At 38.6% G+C, this 26,592-nt stretch overlaps 1 protein-coding gene across 1 annotated transcript in view; it reads left to right on the top strand.

The window, feature by feature from the left end:
• Positions 1–26,592, top strand: part of LOC140228753 (uncharacterized) — a 197,728-nt gene that overhangs the window by 136,050 nt on the left and 35,086 nt on the right. The window contains exons 25-26 of the mRNA XM_072309029.1: positions 18,480–18,553; positions 20,435–20,641. Of these exons, the coding sequence (XP_072165130.1) occupies positions 18,480–18,553; positions 20,435–20,641 (281 nt within the window). The remainder of the gene's footprint in view (positions 1–18,479; positions 18,554–20,434; positions 20,642–26,592) is intronic.

The raw sequence follows: 26,592 nt of genomic DNA, 5'->3' as shown, positions 1-26,592 counted from the left end.
CCAGATCCATGTGTGTGACAGATGATATATCTTCAGTGCATGGAGATTGACATACGTGTGTCTGTAATGTAGAATTATGGGCAGCCATGTGATTACCCCAAAAGAATCACTCATCTGTACAGTGGCAGTATGGTCCTAGGATACTTAAATGGATAGATGTTCATTATGTGTCAGTAAAGTGCATCCTGTGATCAAGTTAAATTATCAATGTCATTGTTGTGAATTTGTAGCACAGATGGTAGTTAATTGATTATGTTTTAATGTTAGTGATTTTGACCATGGACTTGAACCATTTTGTTTTCATGATCCTATGCTGTGTTTTCATCTAGATATAGACATTCATATGGTCACATATGTACATGTATTGTACATGTATAATTTTGCCGATTTTAGTCACCAGAGTTAGTGTTAGTCCCCTCTTATACCATTTTTTATGTTCATGGTTTTCCATTGTTAAATTGCAGATGCTGTCAAATTGCAGGGCATATTGTGGCATGGAGGCATTCCATGTCTTTTACTCTTGTTTTATTAACCCATGAAATCCTGGGTAAATTTTGCTGCAAATATTATCACCCAATCCTTATCAAATTTGCAACTCTGAATCTTACCGCATGTTCTATAGTAGAGAAAGATTCGATGGAACTGGTTGAATTAATTATATCTGTGCAAAATAGTAACAAAAAACATAAATGTACAAGAAACTCAATTATGAGAAACAGGAAAGTCGAGTTGAAAAAAATTGTTGCCAATTTAAGAATCAGATACACACTTTGCAGGTGAGAGGCTTTTGAAAAATTCTGCAACCAAAACAAATCATTGAATGTGAATTACAAGGGCTCAAGTCTTAAGATTAAAAAAAAAAAAATAAAAATAAAACCTCAATGAAAGTATCATAGGGACTGAGTTAAATTGAGTTCACATCTGCTGTAGATAGTGCAATGTGACTGTGAGTCACAACATTTGGGATGGAATGTTTATGCGGCGAATATTTTCTTTTTTCTTCAGCTCTTGACATAATCAGTCATGAGATTTACCAGAAACTGTTAATTTTCTTGATTCGCTTATAGAACATTTGTTAAGGATACAACCATGCTACAAACACTGAGTCTAAGAAGACATGCATTACACATTATCAAACATATAAAGTGAAGAGTTTTGCTATTACATTGGGGCATCTCTGCTTTAGTCAGCCATGGTGGCTACAGTTTTCATTTTTTGAATGACAGAAGGAATGATGACTGAAAGGAAGAATGAACAGATGGAAAGGCTGGTAGTTTGGGGTGCTAAACTTGGGATATCAGTTACCCATCTGACTGAACTTATTTGGACTTACCACGTCTGGTCTGGGCAGTCCCCAATGCGAGGAGCCGTGACTGTGTAGTATGTCATTATCTGGGACAGGGAGCAACATTGGGTCACCGCATCATAGCGGTGATTTATGGGTCATGCACCCAGTTGCAACATCTGTAATTATCTTTACTGACCCAATTCATCTATCACAGTTAATCACTTTTTCTTTTCTTTTTTGACTAAGCGCTTTTGCTCATGGTAGAGCCTGTTTAGATGTATGATTCTAGTCATTGGGAGTCATATACCTTAAAGGAACTATAAGCAATGCATATGTTGCTAATATGATTAACAAAGATATGGAAAGAATCATGTCATGCAAGTTATTTTCAGTCAATTGGAAGCTACAATCCAATGTTTTTTTGCTGATCATTTTAGTACTGAGCAGCGTATTGACAGATGTCAATGACACAGTCTTGGTTTTTAGGTTTCTTTTGTGGGCATATCCAGGTAATCTGAAGAAAATAGTAGAAAATTATTCTAAGATATATGGTACATATTTAGATATTCTTTTTGCCACATCAGGTGATCAGGGATTTATACATTGTAAATCAACACAAGTCAACATGTATTTGCAGTGCATAGGACCTGTAAATGCTTATAAGTTTTTTGTTTTTTTTTAAATGTAGATTACAAATGTCATGGAATCATTTACACTTAAAACTTTGTGCTCTGGACTTGTAGAGAAAATCTCACTCTGTTGTCAAGCATATTGCGCTCAGAGAAATGTGTGGTAAAAATTAATAAAGTAATGACTTAATTTGTTTAGATTTTAGATGGAATTGAAAATCTTTTCAGAGCTAGATACAACCTGAAAAAAGGAGTGATTTGCTACCTTGCTTATGGTGGCTTACAGTGTAGGACACCACAAAATGTGTGCCTGCCTTTTCCTCAAGTGTAATCACTATAAAGTTTGAGGAGATCGTAACATTTTGTTACAAAGGAGTGCCAAGTCTCTTGTCATTGAGGGTTGTGTTTACTTTTTTTCCCCCCTTAGGTATTTTCATATCCTTTTTCTGTGTGTCAGGTTGGTGGGTTGTGTGCTCAAGAGTTGCAGTAATGGCTTGATTGAAGAGTGGTTTAGTCATTTCAGAGGCATGTTAACCTGACTACTACGGCCACCACAACTGTTTGTTTGGTTTCCTGTTCTGGAGATGCTCTTGAAGCTGAAGTATTGTGGCTACCCAAATGGAATAACAATACTTGTTTTTGTGTGTGATTGAATGTGAATCTTCCAATATTATTTCTATTCTGAATGTATTTTGAAAAAGTACATGTATGATATAGTATTTAGAACCATGTGGTCATTTGTGTACTTTGTAAATTATAGTGATTGATATTCATGATGTGTACATCTATATGGAATCTCGGTATCATGCAATCATATTTGTGGTCTGATATGAGTTAGGATGACGTTTCTTTGATGAATAGACCCTTATTGTTTTGTAATATGTTCAAACATGCCAGCTGATGATTAGTGCTGTTACATGTATGCTATGGTATGTTATCCCAGTGCGAGTAAGGGACACCATATCTCCATTGTAGTCTGCAATGTGGGATCCTCGGGATCCTCAAACTGGTGACTGAGTGGACTGGTAACGAATGTTCTCCGCTCTTGCCCGGCATACCAGTACATTATACTTCAAATGAGAGAAAAGGTCACCGCCTCCCACTGGGCACATCCAAACAACCCTAGTGGTATCCGACTGGATGGTGGTTACTCTCATTACTGTTGTATCCATCTGACTGTACTCATGAGGGAACATAATGTACTACCCTTGACTTTGCTGGTTGGAATCCCATTGGAATATTGACAATAGTTCTTGTTTTTCTTTTGGCATCATGTGAGCTTGGATAGAAAAACAACAACAAACTTTCTCATTGGCGTGGCAACCTTCTCAAACTCAATGAGCTGCTGGATTTGCTGTCGCTTTCTTTTGTGTTAAGGATTCTGCATCAAAGCATGATGAAACCATGTGAAAGTCTTAATAGCTAGTCCCGTGGGGGATTCTGAATTGAGGCGTGTTCAGAGGGAGTTGGCTGGTGGATCATGACACTCTTCGACTTGCTCGTCAGAGAAGTTTGCAGCTTGATTGGAAGGATTTCCTCAGTTTTCTTTCATCCTTCATCTTTGTCAGGGATAACTATCAGCTCCGAAAGAAGGACTGTGTGTGTATGTGCATTATGTTTTTATGTCATACGTTAGCCTTTGGTTGGTTATCGGCTTTATCGGCCGTGTAAAAAGAACAACAAGAGATATAGGAACCAATGTCTGTAGGTGTCTCTTTTAAAACTTGGAACAGGCTGGACATTTCAAAGAGTTATGTCCACATTCGGTTTGGCACAATTCCTTGTATATGCTTTATATCTCATCTCCTTTTTCCGCTTTGAGACAAAATGTATATTAATTTCTACTTATTCTTCCAACTCTGTAAATCTGTAGGCTCCTACACCACACATACTATGACTGATTGTTGGTGTTGTTGTTGTTATTAAACAACAGTGTGGTACAGACTTTCTGAAAAACAGCTGTAAGCTTAGGGAAAGTTTTAAACTGCCATGAGTAGATAGATAAAACGAAACCAAACTAGCCAAATTTTTATATCAGTTGGAATTATTCCTGCTGAAAGCTTTGAATTCACAACAAAAACTAGATTTCTATGAATAAAAAAGTATTTCTGTGATAGAGAGAGATCAGGGAAAATGTCAAGTCTTTCTTTTCGGAGTTTCTGAATAGAATATCCCTTTCAACTTCTGTGCCAGAAAAGTGTTTTCCTTCTTTATTGGAGCCATGCATCTGATGGCCACTTCATCTCTCAACGAGAGAGGCGCAGCTTTTATCTCGTCCGTCTGTACCCTGCGTAATGGATCGCAGCGATTTCTCGGCGTGCCATCTCCAGAGATGGCCGAAAGTACCGTGCACTTTCTAGAGTGGCCGAGAGAGAGAGAGAGAGGGGTAGAGAGGTGCCATATATGTATCACTTTTCATGCTCCAAGGATGAAGACGTTGTTTATTGATTCCGACTGCCGCTGCTGTTTGTTTCTGGGCCGAACACTTTTATTGCGGGGCTTCTGTAGGCTTGCGTACTTCGCCCCCTAAATCAGCAATTACTGGACACTGATATTTCGCACACTGCATTTTTCAGTGCTCCCCTGCACTTAATCTCGCTATATTTCTCCTTCTCTTTTTTTTTTGTATCTCATTCAGGGTAAGACAGTGGATGATGGAAGTAAGTGCATAAGTTTAAAGTTGTGATTGAAATTTGTTGCAGGTACCAGTTTGATGCTTTGCGTTCATCCAAACAGCAGCTTATAAGATAGTGTATAAGTGCAGCTAGTTTGTCAATACATCTAACATGGTCTGTCTTCCCATTTTATATTGTTACAAGGAAGGGTCGACGGAAGAATGAAAAATAATTGAATGGAAAGAAAGAGAATCTTGATCGTCTCTGTCACAAAGTCTGTGGTATTATCCTTGCAGCTTGTTGTGCATTAAATGCCTGATGATAAGAAAGTGCTCAGGCAGGTGGAGTTGGGTGAAAAGTCAAATCTTCCCATCATATTTACTGTAAAACCTCTCTTAAAATATGGTGAAAAATGATAACCAGTCCCTATCTCATTGCACTGATGACCTCATTAGTGCACCTCAGATGCCACTGTTGGTTACACTGAGTGTAGACTGGTAGCATATCCTGCTCAGTGAGACTGTTACCACTTCTTCTAGGCTATGTTGAAGGAGGGGATGCCATGTACAACTAGTTGGCATCTGTTCCTCTCGTCACCCCCAATTAATTGCAGATTTCACCTTCCACTATTTTGGTATTTGGAAGTTCAGCTCAAGGCATGTATTGCTACATTAACTCAAAGCTATGGAGAGTTTCGTTGTGGCTTGATAGGTAGTTTAAATGTATCGTTGGGTTGTAGATCAATCCACAATTAGTAACTCAATCACTTTTATAATTAAGAACTTTGTTCTCTATTTCTGTTGTATATACATACAGTATGTTGACAGCAACCCATGGACATTTTTGAGCATAATTCCCCACTTAATTCATCTAATTAGATACATGGCTGATAAAACTTTGTAAAGTCTTGAACTGAGAATACACATTGTCCTCCCTGTCAAACCTTAAAGGACAAGTTCACCTTCATAAACATAAGGATTGAGAGAATGCAGCAATATTAGTAGAACACATCAATGAAAGTTTGAGGAGAATTTGGCAATCGATGCAAAAGTTATGAATTTTTAAAATTTTTGTGATGGAACCGCTGGATGAGGAGACTACTAAGGCTCGTGATGTCATATGAGTACAACAGTATAAAGAAAATGTAAAGAAAATTCAACATATTTTCACTTTTTTCGCATAATAAAAGAGCACTTGACTTGCCTCTTTCTAAAGGCAATGGGAATAATATTACCCGTAACCTATGTCAGTAACGAGTCAAGGGAATGTGTACTTTTTTCAAAAGATGAAATTTTGTGAAATTCTCTTCCTTATATTGTTGTACGCATGCGACATCATACACTGCAGTAGTCTTCTCATCCAGCGGTGACTGCACAAAAACTTCAAAAATTCATAACTTTTGAACGGATTGTCTGATTTTCCTCAAACTTTCAATGATGTGTTCTACTGATATTGCTACATTCTCTCAATCCTTATGTTAATGAAGGTGAACTTGTCCTTTAATATTCATGCATTATGTACAATTTTATGAAATAAGCACTTTGATGGGTAAAAGTGCTTATATTTTATCGGTTAAAGTCAACTTGAAAATCTTTACAAGCATTATCTTATATGCAAACCTTTTTTTTTTCTCTGCAAAATGAAAGAGAGCAGATGAAGGCCTAATAATGACATCTATTACTGGAGTGATCTTTTTTGTGTCATGGAGACTTTAAAGATAGGGGATCAGGAACATTCACTGGTACATTTTTAAAATGTATTTGCATTGCTGTGTTATGTGATGCTTTTTAGTACACAGCTGAAGAATACTGTGGAAGGAGTATTCCAACTTCTGATGTTAGGAACTGGATTTGTTAAATATTTGGTGGACAAACAGTGGCTGCTTGCAATGCTCTTTGCTGCTCTTGGGGAAAAGTGGTGGAATTGAGAGTAGGTTGGAGATGATTTGCTGCTTGTTAGGACAGGATCCATGTCTCAAGGGGGAAAGAAGGCCACGCTAACATGATTACTTTGGATGATTTGAGTGTAGTGAGTTGTTTGCTGCGTCACAATGATGTTTCTTCTGTGTTCACATTGTAACTCTCCTGTTGTTATTGTGGTCCTACATCTACGGCACACAATTACCTCAAATTGTTTCAGTGTTGCGGTGACCTTTTGGGGTTTTTCTTTTCTTTCTTTTTTTTTGTCTTGGGGTTTTTGTTGAGAGGGAACCCCTGGCTGAGATTCCCCTTCTCTTGGTTGCTTGGCTCATGGCTGCTACAGCTAGCAGATGGAGAGGGGGAAGACCAATGTCAATAGTGGATGCCCTCGAGTGTGAAATGGATCAAACATCAGACTGATGCATGACAGGTGAGAAGAGAATGGGGATCGTACCATTTCAGGGGGAGGAGGAGGGGGATGAGGGAAAGAAAGAGAAAGAGAAAGAGGGAGAGAAAGAAAGAAGGACAGATTTATAGTAATGTGCCAGGTAAGCCTTAAAGGGATGGTGTAGTTTGGTTGAGATGGGGCTTCAGGTTTCTAACATTTTTTTTTTTTTTTTTTGAGATAATGATGGACCTCTTATGAAATATTAAAGAGCATACAATTCTAAGAGGAAATAAAAATTTATTTGATGAAAATAGGTTTTGAAATGGCTTAGATATCCCCCCCCCAAAAAAAAGATATCCTAATTAAATGTGGGGCCCACCTTTAATTAGGACCACTTTGTTTTTACTTTGTTTTTAGATATCTCTGTCATTTCAAAACATATTTTCATCAAATAAACTTTGACTTCCTCTTAGAATTGTATGCTCTTTGATATTTCATAAGTGGTTTCTAATAATCTTGCAAATCTGAACCTCCCATCTCAATGAAAACTATACTATCCCTTTAAGGGAGAAACAGGGAGAGAGAGAGAGTTGGAAGGAGAGAGGCAAAGAAAAGGGGGTGGGGTGGGGGGGGGGAAGAAGGAAAGAAAGAGCCAAAGAGGAGATGATGAGGGTGCTGTGAAACAGAGAAAAGGAGGCTGGTAGAGATGTCGGAATGATAAAAAAAAGTTTAAATCTGAATCCCCATTTAAAGTTTAAATCTAAAGTTTAAATCTGAATCCCCATCTCAACAAAAACTATACTATCCCTTTAAGGGGAGAAAGGGGGGGATTGGAAGGAGAGAGGCAGAGAGAAGGGGGAAGGAGATAAAAAGAAAGAGCAAAAGAGGAGATGATGAGGGTACTGTGAAACAGAGAAAAGGAGGCTGGTAGAGATGTGTCAATAAGAGATAAAGGGATGGTACAGTATTGGTGGAGATTGAGAATTGGGCTTTTAACTTTTTGCGAGATACCAAGAAAACACTTATGATATAGTACAGAGCATACCATTTTTAGAGGAATTCAAAATTTATTTGATAAAAATCCTGTTTAGAATGACTGAAATATCCAAAAACAAAGTAAAACAAAGCGATCGTAATAAAGTGTGGGTCCCACACTTTATTAGAATTGCTCTTTTTTGGATATCTCAGCCATTTCAAAACCAATTTTCATCAAATAAACGTTGAATTCCTCATAGAATTACGTGTTGTTTCATATTTCATAAGCGGTTTCTCATTATCTCACCAAAAAATGTTAGGAACCTGAAATTAGGTCTCAACCAAAACTGTACAATTCCTTTAAACTACAACAGCAGGAAAGGGAGGAAGGGAGGAAGGAGGGGAGTGAGAGAGGAGGAAGTGGGGGTGGGGGGGGGGAGGGAGAGGAGGGAGGGGGTAAAGATCAGAGAGTGAGACGGAGATGAGGGTGGGAGGAGAGAATCAATAGTACCCGATCTTGATGTTGCAATTTGGCGGAGGATGCTAATGCCTGCAATATTGCCCAGGGGATGCGGAGCATCTGGACATTCAAACGGCACGACAGTAGCTTACAGTCGCTCCCGAGGGATGCTCCTAATTGCCGAGTGTCATCATCATTCCATCACTGTCCGTTGTCGATGTCCACCTCTCTCGATTTATTTCGAGTTCTCCAAACGTTTTCGCTCCTCAGTGTGTATTTCTCATTTTCAAGGGACAATTTTGTGCAAGAGATGTTTCGCAGTAATTTGTCATATCATCTGGCTGCTTTGTATGTATGTCCGCCTTCAGTTTCGTTGTTCACTATAAACACTGCTTAATTGCCAGAGATCTTCCAATATGCCCCATGATTGGGATTTGATTCTGGACATTTGAATTTTGCTCTATGTGGCTCCCCGGCTTTGATTGATACGATCACGGGATAGAGGAATTATTTTGCTGCTTTGGATTTCCACTGGGATCTGTTTCATTGCAATTTCTGCAGATATGAGAGGTGTTCCTTGATTGGATTTATGATTGTACATTGTTGTGTGACAACAAGCATCTTGCTATCCTGCGAGCTTCTACTCAATCAGCATCTCATAAGAATTTGCAATTTAGGCCCATCAACTATTCAGCTATTCCTGTAGCTCTATCCGGCTATGTGCAGTTGACAGTGTCAATTTGGATCATGATGCTGCCGTAAAACTGCAAGTATCTACTACAAGCTATTTGAATTTTGATATCACAATTCAATTATTTTTACCCTGAGTAGATAGTGCTTTTAGATTCTTCAGAAGCAGCAGTTACACCATTATGAATGAATTTGTGGCAGAAAGACAATATCTTGAACAACACACTTTGGGTAGATCAATTTTTGCCAGTGATTATAAGATTTTTGAAAGTCAATAACAAGCTCAAAGACGCAAACCTGCGTTGCAACCAGAAGTCTCTGTAGTATAATAAATAGTGTCTGAAGTCAACTGCACCAAACATGGAAATAGTAATTGTTGTTCAAAAAGTAGGGGTGTTGTTCAAAAGGTGTAGATATTGCACTTATAGACATTTTAAACAACACAAGTTTTCTTCTTTTCTTTTAAATTTAGGTCTGGAGGACTTTTTATGTGAGGTTGTTTGAATTTTTCTGAGCCTGCTCTTAAGTCCTATCAAATTGTTTCAACTTCTTTCCAAGTAGATGTATCGTTACAAAGGATTTTAATTGAATAGTGTTGAAATTTGCAATCACGGCAAAGCAAATCTGATAGGGAGTGTGATTACTGTTGAATCATTGTTACTACATTCCAGTGATTGTGTCTTTCTTTCTGGCATGCTTTGGAATGGGGATGGTTAGAAAAAGAGCATTTTTATCTTAGACTTACGTTTCTCCTATAGAACTTCAGAATGTGTGATTGTAAAGTACCTCATCTTTAAGGTGGAAATGGACTGTCCTCTGAATGGCTAAAATGTCTGCACGCAGAGGTATGTTCAGTCAGCTTTGTAAGAGTCCTTTGGATGACATAAAGTATGGAATTTTGTTTGTTTGTTTGTTTTTTTGTGAGGCTGATGTTGCCAGGCTATGTGAGGGTGGAATCCTTTCGGTGATAGGAGCCTAATTAGATCACACCATTCGTCATGGTTTGTCAGGACATGTGCGGTTGATGTGAGCCACGTTATCAGAATGTCGTCTGGCTAGCGACAACTCGCATCGTCGGAAGAACATCATGTATCGGGGAAGAATGTTGGCCATCCCATGATGGGGTGTTTACCGCTCTGCGAGTTCTTTGGAGATCAGGGTTTTTTTTTCTGAGTGTTGTGTTTCTGCAATTCAGATAAATGGTGTGTTGTTGATTTCAGCTTTCCCGGTTAAGAAATGAAAGACATTCATTCGTCAGACTGGAATGGGCTAGAACAGAAATTGCATCAAATTGAATGAGGTATCTTTGGTTTTAATAATAACATAATGATAATTGTAGTTATTTAGTAATAATGATGATGTTAATGATAATGATAATAGCAATAATGATAATTTTATGAATATGGTACTATGGTAACTATCATTATTATATTGTTAAAAATCAAAATGGTATTGTTACTGCTTTTTCAATATCTCATTAGTCATATTTTCATTATGAAGTAGAATACATATACATTTATAGTCACAGAGAGCAAATCACAGGAAAGTCTTATTCCTTATTATGATAACAAAAGGCCTGAAGTTTTAGAGTGAAATATGTGGTGTTTTGGTGCAATTCTACATCCCCAGTCAAAGCTCCATTTAGCTATTCTGAAGATCGTGACATTGTTGCAGCATTTACAGCTTCTTTTTTTTTTTCTTGCAAACATTCCTGAAAGCCAATTCCGAGAATAAGACTTACAGAGAGCAGCAGTGAGTGCTGTGGTGTGGGTTAGGATGGGATAGGAGAGAAAAAAAGAAGAGTTATTTCAAGTATGCAGATATTTTGATGAAAAAATAATGATGTAAAACCTCTCATAATGCCTATCAGATGAGCTGCATTGTATTTCCGCAAATCGTGTTCACTGTTTTGTGGGTTAGAGGTGAAGGTTTACAAGTGGCCCTGATTCTCTGTGGAGAGTTTGCTGAAAGACATGTTTATTAACCCCTCTCTCTGTTATTGGAAAGGAATGCCATGTGTGTGTGGGGGGCCCCCAGCCCTCTGGATTGCCAGTGGCAACTGGAAGCTGAACCAGTGACCCAGTGGAATGCGTTTGTGTATCAATGTCCCTATCAGTGCGCAAGGCTGCTCATAGGATTGTCGGCTCTAGTTCGTTAGCTGCCCTACCGGTGGTGTGGCTCTCCTTTCACTGCCAATTGACATTCCAGAGGGTACTGGAAGGATCCCTGCGCTAAAATCTTTTCCTGCCCCGGGACTTTTGCAGCTGATTCGCATCAAAAACATGATATTCACCCAGGCCTTCCGGCCATTTGGACCCAGCAAGAAGGGTCTGTTTCACAACAACCCGACATTTGAGATGGTGCAGTACCCGCAGCGCCGCTCCAGCACGGAGGACCTGACCAAGGTGACGGCTGCCAAGCCGCCCACCGGCCGCACCAAGCGCAAAGTGATGAGGCGGACCAATACAGATCCCGGACCTCTCACCTCGGACATTCTCACCATTTTGCTGGAGCAGCTTCCCCAATGTCCACGTCTTGGGCAGTTGGGCAAAAAGACAGACACTTCTCCATCTTCCGCTGTGTCTCCTCCACCATTTCCCATTCCATCTGCCACCGATACCTCAGTTTCCAGCCAGACTGGAAGTGTTAATTCATCAACAGTTCCAAGCATACCGACGGCAACATATCATGTGAGTGGACATTCACAGAATTTAGTTGGGACCACCCAAAGCATGCCCGTGTCTGCCCAAAGTATGGCCTTGCCCTATTCACTTGCTGCACCGAACCCCACCGCAATAGCAGCCCATGCAACATCGCTAGCGTCCCCAGCATCGATGTCATCTTCCTCCATTCCTTCAGCTAGGCCCACTCCGCCCATACCCATCCCGACTCAGTCACAGAACGTGTCGGCTCTTTCGCCGCAAATCCACAAACAGAGTTATCTGTCGTCTTCACTCCCGGATCACAGCGAGATGACGCTGCGGTCTTCTTTGTTTGGATGCGGGACACCGAAGCATCTGCCACATCATTCAGAGTCGGTAGTGAATCAGAGAGGAATGTTAGCCGCTGTCGGACCAACATATCCATCTGAGCAAGTTCCATATCAGTCCTCTTTTGGCCAGAAAAGTGAACCTTCATTTCCACGAGATCAGCCCAAGATAGTTGTGGCATCCAACTTTGCTGCCCCAGCACATTCTGCAGCAGCCCCGCAGTTGTCATGGCAACAGGTGCATACTCAAGGTACTCTCCCTTGTGAAGTACCATCATCATCTTCATCATCCATGCGACCACCATCATCATCATCATCATCACCTTCACCATCTCTCGCTGCATCCACATCTTTTAGTTCTCCATTTGATTCTACAACATCTTCATCAGTTGCTGCAACAATATCAACTCCCTCTACTTGTGTTGATGTTGAGGGCAAGGCAAGGAAAGTATGGAAACCTGCAAAGTATCATCCTCCACCTAGAACATCTTCTGTGAGATCAAACGGTATAATTCATATCTTTATCTTGTAATGTAGATGGTATAATTTCTGCCATTTATCACCTATGAATACATTATTGTGTCATTATGTGTTATAGATGATGTCTTGTTTTTGTTTTAAGGGAAAGATAAAAGAAAAACTACTAAAAATGTTTTAATCTTTTCTTCATTGATTCAAATTACCGACACATAATGTGCTTCTACCACTGTCCAATGGAATTAAGCTCATCATCACTCAAATCGTCTTGTATGCCAGTGGATTAATTGCAAATTGACAAAATCAAAATTGTGGAAAGAGTACAACCATTACTGAAGTCTGTTATGTGTCAATTGATGGCTTATAAACAGAATGATGGAGTTCTGACTAAAAGAAGAATCTCCTCTCTTTCTTCTGGAAGACAATTGAAATTCTATGTTCATGTTTAGAATTCTCCTTTCCAAAAGTTTTTTTTTTTCTTCATTCTCATATTGCTTTTACAACTCTTCCCCCTTTTTCTCAATTGGATTTGGACAAGGCATTTTGATTGATTTTACAAGCATGTGTTACAGGAATCACATCAGGTTCCTGTAGTTTAACTCTGAGACAGGAATCTGGTATACCAGGTTCCCAAATTGTCGACAAGAGTGTCAACATTTGTGGCCTAAATTAATGTCTATTTGTGTTATGATGCTTAGAAAAATGACTGATTGAGAGATTAGACTTTCTTCTATCAGTATCTGTTCTCTTTTTGTATCAATACTGAGGGTATTTTTTGTCTATGTTACCTTTTTCTAATGCAGTAGCACACCTGTTTTGCTGTAAAACTCAGGGAGATGATATGTAGCAATCAAGGCTGAGCTCATTACATTTTCACTTTTGCTGACCCCATTCTGGTGCCCTTATACAATAGTGTCTAACAAAAGAATTTGCGAGCCTATTAGCACACACTCTTTTCACATCTCATGTTTGATTCATTATTTTGCATTGTTCTATGCAAAGGGAAACATGTACTGCTAGACTGCTATTGCACAGGCAGATTACCAACCTGTGCATTCTTTACCAACGGGCAAAAAGAATCTTGTTTGGGGGCATTGAAGGCTCTCAGGGAATTGTTGAAAGAATGGATTAAAGTTTCAGATACTTAAACATCTGCTTTTGTAAATCCCATTCAAAAGCATTTTCATTTAGTGCTATGATAGCCAGAACTTCAGTTAGTAACTGCAGCAGTCTGAGCTGATTATCACAAATGTGGCTGTTTTTTTTTTTCTTTCATAAATCTAGTTCAGATGCTGTCATGTCGCTGTTTTATTGAATACTAATACATTGTATGTATTTGATGATCTAAGGCAAAGCTGACATTTTGTTGGTGCTTGTTTTTTACAATGCATTTTTCTTGAAATAATTTTCATATCTTTTTGCTGCTAGCCTTTAGGCAAAACTTTTCAGAAATGGTAAACATATAGGAGCACAAACTGGTATGAAAAGTGCCCGTAGGGCTTTGTCAAATTGATGACCAACAACTATCACTGATAGCAACATACACGAAGCCAGATCTTTTAATGTATTTGATTTATTAGATTGGGAATCTTTATTTGTAGGTGCTGCATAGCAGAACATAGCCACAATTCTTTCAGCAGATTGATAGAATTCCATCTGGAGATGCAGGAAGAAACCTAAGACTGATAAATGTACATATTACTCTATCCAACTTAATCTTGCTGGTCTCCGTCTAGAATTCTTTTTAAATTATTTTTCACTTCGGAACCAATTTCAGACCCGTGGTCTGCTTTGTTGCGGCCATCTCGCACTCTGTGGCGTTCCTCCGGGCCAATTTGGGCTGCTAAAAATAACATTTAGCTTTGCACGCCAGCCAAGCAAGCCAGTGTTTGCAGCCTGTGTGGATGTCAGGCGGGGCGGCGTAATATCAACCCGATCTTGTTTTCTCCATTTGGGGGTGGGGGATGGGGAGGGGGTCATTGATACCTCTTGGCGGAATTCAGTCCACCTCATCAGTGGAAGGGTGCTCAAGTTAAAGCGAGCATGGAAGGACTGGATAGGAGACCTGGGCCCCATTTCATAAAAAAGTTGCTATGATAGCAACTCTTGCTGGAATGGCAATTGTCATGGTAATGACAAGAATCCAGCTTCCTGATTGGCTGTTGCTATGGGAAGTTGCCATTCCAGCAAGAGTTGCTATCCTATTAAACATCTCTTATGGTTCCCGCATGATACCTCCTTTCAAGAATTATCCTCCCTTACCTCTTCCCATCTCAATTGGTGCTCATTCCTATCACTTCTCCATGTTTTAACTGCTGAATGCTCCTCCTTTTATGCAGCCTTACCATTTCAGCTGTCTTTCCCTGTAATTCGTAGAATTATAATTATCATTTGATAGCCAAATCAGATCAAATTGAACTTAAGATTCTTTGTTGTCACTTCTGTATGATTATGCCTGGGCAGTTTCAACAGCAAAAGTGTGAGCAGTTATTTTCAAAACTTGGTGTACATTATTTTTTTTACTAAACTAGTCTACTTTGATTTGCATGAGATGATAACACATTTATGAAAATGATTCCAAGGGTTGTTTGTACTGGTGACCAATTGAGAAACCCTGTTTCTCAATTTGAAATAAGCCTTCAGTATTCTTTTTAGTTAAAAGGAAACTTTCCAAGACTCCCTTTGAGTGCTAAACCTGGGTTGTATTAAAGGAAATATTTTCAAGTAATATAAGTTCAAATAATTTCAGTTATTGAAGCTACATTTTTCATATTCATGGCTAGTTCGCTGTTTCTCTAATGTTGCATTGCAATTGCGATTATTGCAGCTTCTGGTAATTGCAGTCATTTTAATTAAGTAGGATCTTGATGTCCTTTAGTGATCAAGAATATGACACACGATAAGTTCCTCCTTACATTTTGTAATATATTTTTAATATGAGATGTAGGCAAGAGAAAATAATTTGTAAGAAGGGTCTGCAGGATGGATGGGGGGGGGGGACATAAAGGGTGTGAAAATAACGAAGGAGAAGCTCGGTTTGATGGATGGTTTTGAGAGAAGCGTGCTTGTAGTCAATGAGGCATGGAGAATTAGGGAACCGACTTATGAGATGCTGAAGACAGATGGCAGATGTGTGTTCCTCTCCTCACGTTCGCTTCCTTCCATTATGTTCCATTATCATCATTGCAAATGACGCTACCTTATGCTGACGATGATAATTGATTACGTTTATGATTAGAAGGAAAACAGCAGAACAGTGATGATACTAATTCTTTCATGTAGCCGGCGTAATTGTGATTTTAAAGATGAGATTCAGCAATAGATTTAAAGTTACTTGTTGGTATCACTGAGTGGATAGATTAGGTGTGATAATATTTCAGCGTGATAATAGTAATGTTTTTAGGTGCTGGATGTTTGAAAATACCATGAGGTGCATATAAAGAATAGCAAATGATATCTTCAAAGACTGGACAAATATGAGTTACAGATATGTCTTGTTTCATTAGGTGTGATAATATTTTTGATAACATGATAATATTAATGTTTTTAGGTGCTGGATGTTTAAAGATATGAGGTACATATGAGGAATAGCAAATAATATCTTCAAAGACTGGACAAATATAAGTTACAGATGTCTTATTTCAAGAATCAAAGAAATTGTCATATTTCATTTACTCTCTGTCACTGAATTGATGAATGATATTGTATTATTTATAAAGATAAAATCTGTAGTCATGTGTTCATTTTTTTTCATTAGGATGAACTTGTTTGACAATATACACTTTTATCACAGACAAAGATTTGAAATTTGTGTGAAAACTTGTGCACTTCTCACATGTTACTAGCTTAAATGTTCAAAGCCAGAAGAACGTTACGTCCCCTCTCCTCCACCCCCCCCCAAAAAAAGAGAAAAGTCTGAGACATTTATAGAGTAGCTGTATAGTGCAACATTGAGTAGGGCAGTAGGACATTGGAGCAAAATGAAATGTAAAAGTGAACTTAGCAATTGAATGTTACATGCATCTGACAAGGCATGAAATTTAGGAAGAGAATGTAGCATTTTTAAATTGTTTGAAATTTATTTTCATATTTTTGGTTGGTTGGTACATATTACCAAGTTGGTATTGTGTAAAAGCATGGTAAGGTGCCATTTCCCATGGAGGTAAAAAGGGTTGGTGATGGTAGCCAGAAAGGCAGGTTGACATCGGAGACCAGCAAGCGTGTCATGGCTGTCACGGGCTGATGAAAAAGAGCACATGTCAGGAAAAGATCCTCGTATTACTACGCTGGTCAAACGACTTCGCTGCCGCTGAAATGTCTACTGTAATTTGATTTGCTTGGTTAAACATCTAGGAGGCTACACCATGGGATGACGGTTGTAACTGTAGAAGACCTGCCCTTCTCAACCACGGAACACACAGATATCCCCTAGTGCACACTTGGGTAGATCCTCTCAAAGTTATTTCATTTCAAATCAGAATACGTCACATCTGGAAACTCATTTTTCGGTGTAATTCTAACAAAAGCGTACAAAAACACCCCATTCAGTGTTAAGTTTGGCGACATCAGACACATGAGCTTGTATCACATCTTGTGAGAGAAGCACTCAAGATATCAAGAAGAGAAGTGCAGAGTATGCAACATCACATATGAATCATGTGGTGTCAGAGATAATTGCTCAAGATATGTAGGAACCCTCAAATGTATAACTCTTTGGATATCTGCCATCTTGTGCTAGAAGCTAGCATTCATATACAAAGGAAGAGTGTGTGCATAATGTCAGATTGCATTGTTAAGGGTTCAACTGAGAAATTTAAAGATGCTGTCACATTCCTTTCCCTCAGTAGAGTCTTTGAGTAGTTCAAGGGCCCTTAAAGTTGCTTTCAGTGGAACAAGTGCCATTTATAGCTGAATGACAGAAATTTAATCATATAAGCTGATTTATTACAACTATTGGTAGACATCATCATTTAAATGTATGCTTTGGGTCTTTTGGGGTTTTTCAAGTTTTTCATTACATGCAAATAGTGCTTCAACCACTTAAAGAAAGCTTGTCTCACAGAAAAATGAACAATCATTTACCTATGGTCTGTATTCTTGTTTATTTTTCTTATTTCTCATTTTTATGTGTAAATTGTTATGAATTCACTCAGTAAAAAACGTCTGTTCTTTGCTCATAATATGTAGAAGTTCTATGAGCTCTTCATAAAAGTTTTGTTCCATTGCACATTCTTCAGAGTCCAGTTAAAAGTGGGACTTTAAGAATTTAATCCTTTGGGATTTTATTCATTCAGTGGTATTTATTTAAGAAAAAATTGCAACACCAAAAGAAGCAGAAAAATTGTGTTCCAATTTGGTTATGTTTATGTAATTTATTGTGTTGGTCATGTACCACTGACAGAAGTAAAAAATAAATACAATAGATGTGAAGGTGGTCGGCAGATTCATACAAGGAAGAATGCAGCCCAGAGATGATCATCTGTGTGGGTCAATACAATGGACAGCCTCCTACTCCGGCCCAGTGGATTTACTCTTTCCTTTTTCTGTTTTAGGATAAAAATTACCATGGATTCTTGCTTCTAGGAGAATAATTCTGTGACCAAGTGGAAGATAATGTCTACTCTGTTTACATTTCAATATCATCACTTTGTCTTGCTTCCATGTAATGTCATTTATATGATGGTTATGCCTGTGTCCATTGCGTATTAATGTACACTGTACATGATAATGATGATGTGTTAATATCAGCCCTAGATGATGTTCACTTTTTGCGCTGCAGTTGTAAAATACAAGCATTGTGGATGTGTTTCAGTTTTAGCATCACCTCACTACTCACCTGATGTGCTGGTGTGTGTTAAAATCATAATTTGATATGATATGTCATATTTACACCCTCGACATTGATTCATCTTGTCTTCAATCATTGCATGTTATTTTTCATTCCATAGTTTGGAGTTGTTATATCTGCTATTTTGGCTGATTATTCATAATTTTTTTTTTCATCTCTTCATTTCTGTGTCTTCCCTCTGATATTGCTTCTGTCGCGCAGCCTCATCAACAGTCACCAAGCCGACGGTTCCTGACAGCAGATATGATTACATGAACCAGCTATCGACAGCCGATGTAAGTGGTACCATATCTGTGGAGGATGTGATCTGTCTGTCTGTCTGTCTGTATATCCATCTATTTGTTTGTCTATTTCTCAGTCTATCTATCTATCTGTCTGTCCTTCTGTCTGTCTGCCTGCCTACTTGTGTGTTTGCTGTGATTTGTCAAGTGTTTTCTTGAACATACAGTATCTCCCAAGGGAATGGATGAAATAATTGAAGAGAAGAGTACATGCTTGTTCTCTCCTACCACACCCTGGCATGTGTACATTTTATATCCATTGATTATCTAACAAATCAAATTATAGAGATTTTGTGGGATTTCTAATCAAGGAACAACATTAAGAAGGCAAATATGAATTCAGCAAAATAGTGAAGAGAAAAACAAGTATCAAGCTTCATTTTTTTGTCGAGCCCACCGGAGGTGAGGGGAGACTAGGGGATCGCCTGCTGCGTCTGTCCATCCGTTGTCCATCCTTAATGCTTCAAAGACTTGAATAACTCTCTACTGAGGACTTCAATTTCAATCAAACTTGGAGGGAAGAGTGGTTATACATAGTTACACATTTTATTAAAACATGAAGGTCACCTCAAGGTCAAAGGTCGCAAGCAGGATCAATGAACTTTAGAGCCCAATGTTAATTTTTTACGGCGTGTTTCGATTATGGCTCATAACTTTTGATGTATATATCCGTTTGTGACCAAACTTGGATGGTAGATGTCCCTTGAGGAGTTTCAAGGTCACCACAAGGTCAAAGCTCACAGACAGGGGTTAACAAACTTTTAGGGCCCAATGTTCAGTTTTTACAGCGTGTTTTGATTATGGCTCATAACTTTTGATCCCTATGTCCGTCTGTGACCAAACTTGGATGGTAGATGTCCCTTGGGGAATTTGAAGGTCACCACAAGGTCAAAGGTCATAGGCGGGGTCAATGAACTTCCGGGAGTTAGAAAAGCATTAATTTCTTCTAAGCGAATGGGCGAGACACATTTTGCCACTTGTCTTGTGTTATGACCTGCTGGAGATGTTTGGAAAATACATGTGTCAAAAAGTGAGTAATGTTGAATTTAGTTTTCAAAACATGTGCATCATGGCTTGATAAGTCCCTTGTTTTTTTTTAGATTTCAGTGGGGATGCTTAAAGGGAATGTAAACTCAAAGAGCAATGTGGATTGAGTAAAAGCATTAACATTAGTAGAACACATCAGTGAAAGTTTGAAGAAAATCGGACGATCGATATAAAAGTTATGAATTTTTAAAGTTTTGGTGTTGGAACCGCTGGATGAGGAGACTACTAGAGGTTATGACGTATGAGTGGACAACAATATAAAGAAAATATAAAAGGAATTCCACAAAAATTTACTTTTCTAGCAAAATGAAAGAGTGCTTGACAAACAGCTTTCAGAAAGCAGGGGGAATAATTGCTACCCCGTATCTCAGTATCAAGTTGATGGAATGTGTAATTTTCATGAAATATGAATTTTTATAAAATTCCCTTTATATTTTCTTTATATTGTAGTCCACTCATACGTCATAACCTCTAGTAGTCTCCTCATCCAGTGGTTCCAACACCAAAACTTTAATAATTCATAACTTTTGCATCGATTGCGCAATTTTCCTCAAACTTTCACTTATGTGTTTTACTAATGTCACTGCTTTCACTCAACCCACATTGCTCTTTTGGTTTACGTTCCCTTTAATGTGGGCAGATATATATATATATATATTTTTTTTTTCTTTTTTTTTCTGGAGAGTATATTTTTATGTATGTATAAAACTGGGTCTTACACGCAATCATTCTTAATTGAAAAATGTGCCACTCTCCTACATAGTATTTGAATATATATCGATGTACATGCATGATTGCATTTGTTGTGTCGATGTTCATTCACAGCAGAGGTCGAGTGCCGAAAAGAAGCCGCGAGAGGTGAGGGAGCCAGACGCCTCGTACAGCAAGAGCCTGCCGGAGTACAACCCCATCAAATCGCCGAACATCAGCGATGACCGCTTCGACGACTTCGACTTCACACCACCGGTCATCGTGCCTGTGGCCAAACAGGAGGTACTGCCCCCAGTTGAACGTTCTCCCTCTCCCGGCAAACAGGTGGGCTAGCCAAGATCTTGTAGAGAGAGAAAGGGGGGCTGTGGAGTACCTCCGACTCCACTCCGCCCCGCAGCACGCGTACAAGCACGCACCGTGCTGGAGTGAAATTGTGCAGTGAACCTTTAAAACATGGCATACTGTCCTGAATTTAACCATTTTTTCCTTCCCTGGTTTGGCACAACTGAATGGTGTGAATTTATATCCAGAGTTCCTCTTTCTTCTTCTTTTTTTGTTTGTTGATTCTCCTTTCCACCTCATTTATGAAGAAAAGATGAATTCTAAAATTTTAAGATGGCCTTGAGCATATGTAGGAATTGATCAGATTTTTCCCAATCAGAGAACATTCAACACAATTACATCAGGTGGTTGTAGGAGGTGTTTCTATTAAAGGAAAGTTGTCGGCTTTAGGAGTGGAAATAAGGTATCATATATTTATGGGTTTCTCACAGTATGTATAGTGGATGGAATAAAGCCTTTGCCCATACATTATCCAAAAATTTTGCAAAGAATAAAAAAAGCTTCCTTATCCAACAAGGACAGGTATGTTGGGTGTCTGATAATCAGAATTTAAAGAAATTATTTATTTTTTGTGGCAATCTTGTATTGAGTCAGTGATGTGCAGCCTCCGTGCAACTGCATGTTTTACAACCGTGAATTATTCTCCCATATATTCTAGTTTGTGGAAGGGGTTTTTATGTGAATCTTGTTTGGTGATTTTGGAATGAAGCTAGCTAATGTTATATATAGCATGTACCTGTCACTTGGCAAGTGAAAGAAAAAAAAAGAGCATGATTTCACTGGTGGAAGCAGCATGCATGCATCAGCTCTTGAAATATGTTCACATGAATTTGTATTTGTATGTTTACAGAATGCAAGGCAGAATTTTCATGTCGTGAATGATGCAGCATCCATGTGCGAAGCAGTGTAGGAATCATGCACAGAAATAGGGCAGATTGCTTTCAAAACAAAAAGTTATGTTCAGGTGTGAGTCTCTTTCAATTTGTCTCCCTCTACAAATTAAATTTGTTAGGATCGCAACTGCTGATCTGTAAATTAACAAATATGTTGGAAAAAAAGGAGCCAGTGGGACTCGAACCTGTCAGCTACTGCTTTCCAGGCAGCGACACTACCACCAGGCTGTCCCTGGTTAAGGCCCGGTCCCACTGCACTTACGGATGCAAAGAGGATGTAAAGCGTACAAAAAATCTTGCCATCCGTTGGAAAACGCTACGAATCCGCTGTGTACCCATCGCATACGTGTTTCATCCGCTCTATCCATCGAGCATCCGTCCACTGTGATTTCATCCGCGCAAAAAGTTTTAAGCTGCTTAAAACTTTTAGAACGGATGAACTTTCCGCTGTGTACGATGTAAATCCGCGACATACGAGCAACAAACGTTGTATGTCCGTGCGGCATCCCTTAAACGTCCGCTGCATCCTCTCTGCATCCTCTGGGCATCCTCGCAACTCACATCCGCTGCAGCTAAAAACGGAAAGAGGGAGGAAAGATATGGTACGTGGAACGTCTTTACATCGTTAACAGCACGTTAATAGAAAGGATGTAAGCGTATGCATCTCGTATATAAAGCATTTCGAAAGCATCCCCTCTGCATCCGCTCTACATCCGCTCTGCATCCACTCTGCATCCGCTTTTTCTGCTATGCGTCCGTTTCGCAATTATCTCCGGTAACCCCTTCGGAGCTGTCATCCCCTTCCATCCGCTTTCATCCGCTAGGCTTCCAATGAACATCCGTTTAACATCCCCGCTACATACTACCCACGTCCGTTCTATTTCCGTTCTGTTACCGCCAATTTTCGCCAATTTTGTCAATTTCTGGAGGGGATGAAAGCGGATGAAACCATCCCCGAAATTTTGCTCGTCCGCTGTGTCCTTTCTGCATACGCTTTGTGTCCGTCGGCCAGTGGGACCGGGCCTTTACCGGCAGTGCGATGTTAATAAATTTAATTTGTAGAGGGAGACAAATTGGTAGAAACTCACACCTGAACCGTCACCCCTCTGAATAATATCTTTCATTCAAAAAGTTATGTGTCTGAAAATTGATCAATTCAATATGTTACAGATATTATGATCAGTATGTTTATGACCACAATAATTGTACACATTTTTTTTTTTTTTTGCATGCAGGAACTGAAAGATGCTGTAATGAGTATTTTGTAAAAATACAAATCATTTTTTGTGTGTACTCAATCATTTGCAGTATGTCAAGTCATAAATCTGTACCCCCATAGCTACCCCTAGTCATCTACAGTTTATGTTTTAAGGAAATCTGAGAATCAAACCATTTATTTGGCATGCAGTATACTGAGAATTGAATGCATTTTACATCCACAGCCTTTTGTAAACATCATGAAATTTTTTATGTTTACAAAATAGTGTCTCCCAATATATTGTATAAAACCTAATACAGGAGCACACCTTAGAATTTTTGTAAGAAAAATGAGAAACTAACTTTATGTAATTTAAGAATACACTCCCCGTATGTGCCAAAAGTAATTTTTTTTTTTTTTTTTCTGAATAAATTCACTGTAAATCTATAATATTATATTCCCCTCCATCATAAAGAAGTTTCTAGTTCTATTATTTAGAGGAAAGGTCTGGATTGCCTACTTCTTCAATATACCAGCTTATGAAAGGAATGTAATTTTCAGGGTTGGAAAAGGAACACACAGTCTTTAAACACAACTCAAAAACAACAACAGCAACAACAACAACAACAGAGATTGCCCATGAAAATGTCATTTCATTGTCACAGAGGAGTGAAGTCTCTCAAAACAGTACTTAGCAGAAGATTAGATGGGTGTGTGCATAGTCCCGCGTGCTGTCGTATAAATCGTGTTGGACACGGTCAGGAACAGGTGCATGATGGGGGGGGGGGGGAAAGCTATGGGTTGATGACTTATCGGGTGCCAATTCCAGCAGTGCCAGGAATGCAGGAATGTACTCTGGCCAGATTGGCGCTGTGCTGCTGTTTTTAAAGGTTACATGTAAAGTTGGCTGCAAAAGGGTAGAAGAACTAAATATAAGGGTAAATTAGATTGGACATATTTCTCCAAATTCTTGCTGATAAATCGCTAAATTTGGTTGCACTGTTTCATCTCAGTAACTTCTGCTTTTATTTTAGTTGACATTAAGGCCTTGCTGCACAAATTTAGGTTATGACTCTACCATCCAGTTTCTCTATTCTACTTCTGTGATTGATGCAAATGCAAGTAAAGAAATAAAAATAACAATTGCAAAATAGTTCCAAATAGTCTTTGGAAGGTGTGTAGATATTTTCCCATTGTATGACCAACTGCACTTTTGTGTAAATGCAACTATTGTAATGCTCTGCATTGCAACGGTAATAAAATTCCCCGAGCAAATGGCGCATTGCCCAGACGGAAAGCAAAATTGAATTGACAGCAGTGTTGAGGTTTCACCGCAGAATGAATGCACAATTGTGCCGAATGAGTTTAGCAATATGCGTTCTGATCGTTGTGACATTTGCAGTGCGATCTGTAGCATACAGGCAATATTAATGTGCAGACAGACACGTCTGTGAAAATTATCCCACTTTAATTGGAATTTGATGAAAAATGCCTCTAAGTGAACAAAACCCAAGTGTGTAGAGGGGGTGCCATGTTTTGATAATTTGGGCAGTGATTAAAAGTTTCATTTTATTCCCTTCTTTCATATAGGTCTGCATTGTATGTATATATTTTTAGGCTGTGCGGTGTGATGGAAAATTGATAGTCAAGGCCCCACCATCCCCCCTCCCCAAAATAGAATAACAAACAACAAAACTAAGAGCAGGGAAAAAATTATGCATTTCTTCAAGTCATACAGTGTAGATAGAATTTTTATTAGAAAAGTCCTTTAGACAATAACAATTTGAAAACATACAACCCATTGATAATGACGAAGGTAATATTAGACAGATGTCTGTACATTACAGCACTTCCATAGTCCAGACTAATTTGCATAGTTGTGTTGATTTGTATTGATATAGGGATGTATGACATAGTAAAATTGACTGTAGAAAGAATTATAAAGAATTGACTGTTTGCATGCAGATCAAACAGACACAAATACGAGCCAATAATGTATGGCACATACACTGTCAATATTTATCTGTCGTGTGGATGAATAATAGCAGGCTTTGGCAGTATTAACAGCAATGCACCACCATATTGTATCACTGCATGTTGGCACCTCTTCATCTTCTGATTTCATACTTCATAATGTTTTCTTCATTTTTTTTTCTTCTTTTTTTTTTTTTTTAACTGAGAGTGACATTATATTCAGTATGCTTTCAATAGATACCAAGTCTCAGCTGTACTTAGAGAGAAATCAGATTCATTTTCAGTTCTGACTTTATGGAGAGTTTCATTTTCATGAAAGAGACAATACTAAGAAAAAATTGTTATAAAGCAGCATTCTAGTAAACATGAAAGGCAGTTGATTAGATTTTACAGAACAGTATAAAATGAAATACAATTGAATTGATAGAAACATATAGGAGCATTCATGATAACTGAATGCAAGTTGCTGAACAAACTATTTCTGAACAATCAGGCAGTGAGACAACACCTCATTGATTATATATTTCTGTGGTTAAAAAATTGTCTGCATTAAAAAATTTAGGTATAATCCCATGTATGTCAGTGTATGTACACAATGTTCTCATTATTGTAGGTTACTGTACAAATAGTGATAGGGCATGCCCTTATAGTCTGTGTGTAGTTCTGTGGGACCTCTGTCTGTCGGTCTGTCTGTTTGTCTGTCTGTCTCTCTTTCTTCAGCACCCTTGAATGAAGGCTAGCAGTTTGATATCAAAGGTCAGGGTGATCACTGACCATTAGTCCAAAGTGGCAATTAAAAGGTCAAGCATTTGACCGCCACCAGAGAAAGTGATCCACTTCAATACTGGCATGTCGTGCTGTTTTATAGTTGGCTGCCTTTGTGCTGCCCTCTTGCTTTCTTGTGAAAACAGTGTGCATGCATCTTTCAAGTACTTTAGCAGTTGTGATGTTCAATTATTAATCTCATACATGAATGCATTTTACTTTTGAGTGGTCTTACATGTGCAAGTTTCAGCTTAAGATAGCTGCGTACAGTGATCATTTTCATTTGATGAAATATTGGAGAATTGTCTTACAACATGTTAATGGATGCATGTAAAGCCAGTGAGACCACATGATTGGTACACAAACTGTAGATACAAGTATGTACCTGGACCTCATGACAATGTAGAATGTACTACTCTTCCATTCTCTTGAGTACAATGAAACATGATGTAGCTTTATACAAATCATAGTGATGCATTCATATTTGTACTTCATAATTGTGAAACTGTATGGTCTGTGTTAGTGTAGGTGGATAGTCTTATTGACATGCTATCATTAGTGTGCCTTCAGTATTAGACCTTTATGATCAGTGTGTTTACCAGCTGTTGTCAGTTTTTCAGTTGATGGTTGCCTACTTCTATGTGCTGAATTCTCAGTAACTTGCATGAAAATTGTAGGATACTGTAGTAAGATTGTTATTCAGAGACATGTAGTATATATATTTGATGCGTTATCATGGAAGCATTATAATGTAAGAAGAATCTTGTTTTGCTTTTGTTTTAATAGGCAGATACAAATTCTTGTGATGCAAATTCTTGTAGCAATGAATCGATATATTTTCCCTACTGTATTGCAAGGAAAATGCACACTTGTTAAAAAAAAAGTGGTTGAAAGTCTGGAAATGCTAGAAGTCATATTGCCAAAATCGACTTCTTACTATTGATGATCTCCAACTTTATATGGGTAACTAACATGATGATGCACCACATATCTACATATATAATTTGTGTTCGTTGTTCTGGGTCATTCCAATGTGCTTGTCCTTCCATTATTTTGTAGTGATTGTGGCAGTTGTCCAGAGTCGTCCTTTGTTTCTTGACGTT

The sequence above is a fragment of the Diadema setosum genome, chromosome 5, assembly GCF_964275005.1.
Source record: "Diadema setosum chromosome 5, eeDiaSeto1, whole genome shotgun sequence".
NCBI lineage: Eukaryota > Metazoa > Echinodermata > Echinoidea > Diadematoida > Diadematidae > Diadema > Diadema setosum.
Note: the sequence above shows the minus strand (reverse complement) of the source record. Positions and strands in the feature narration are given on the sequence as shown.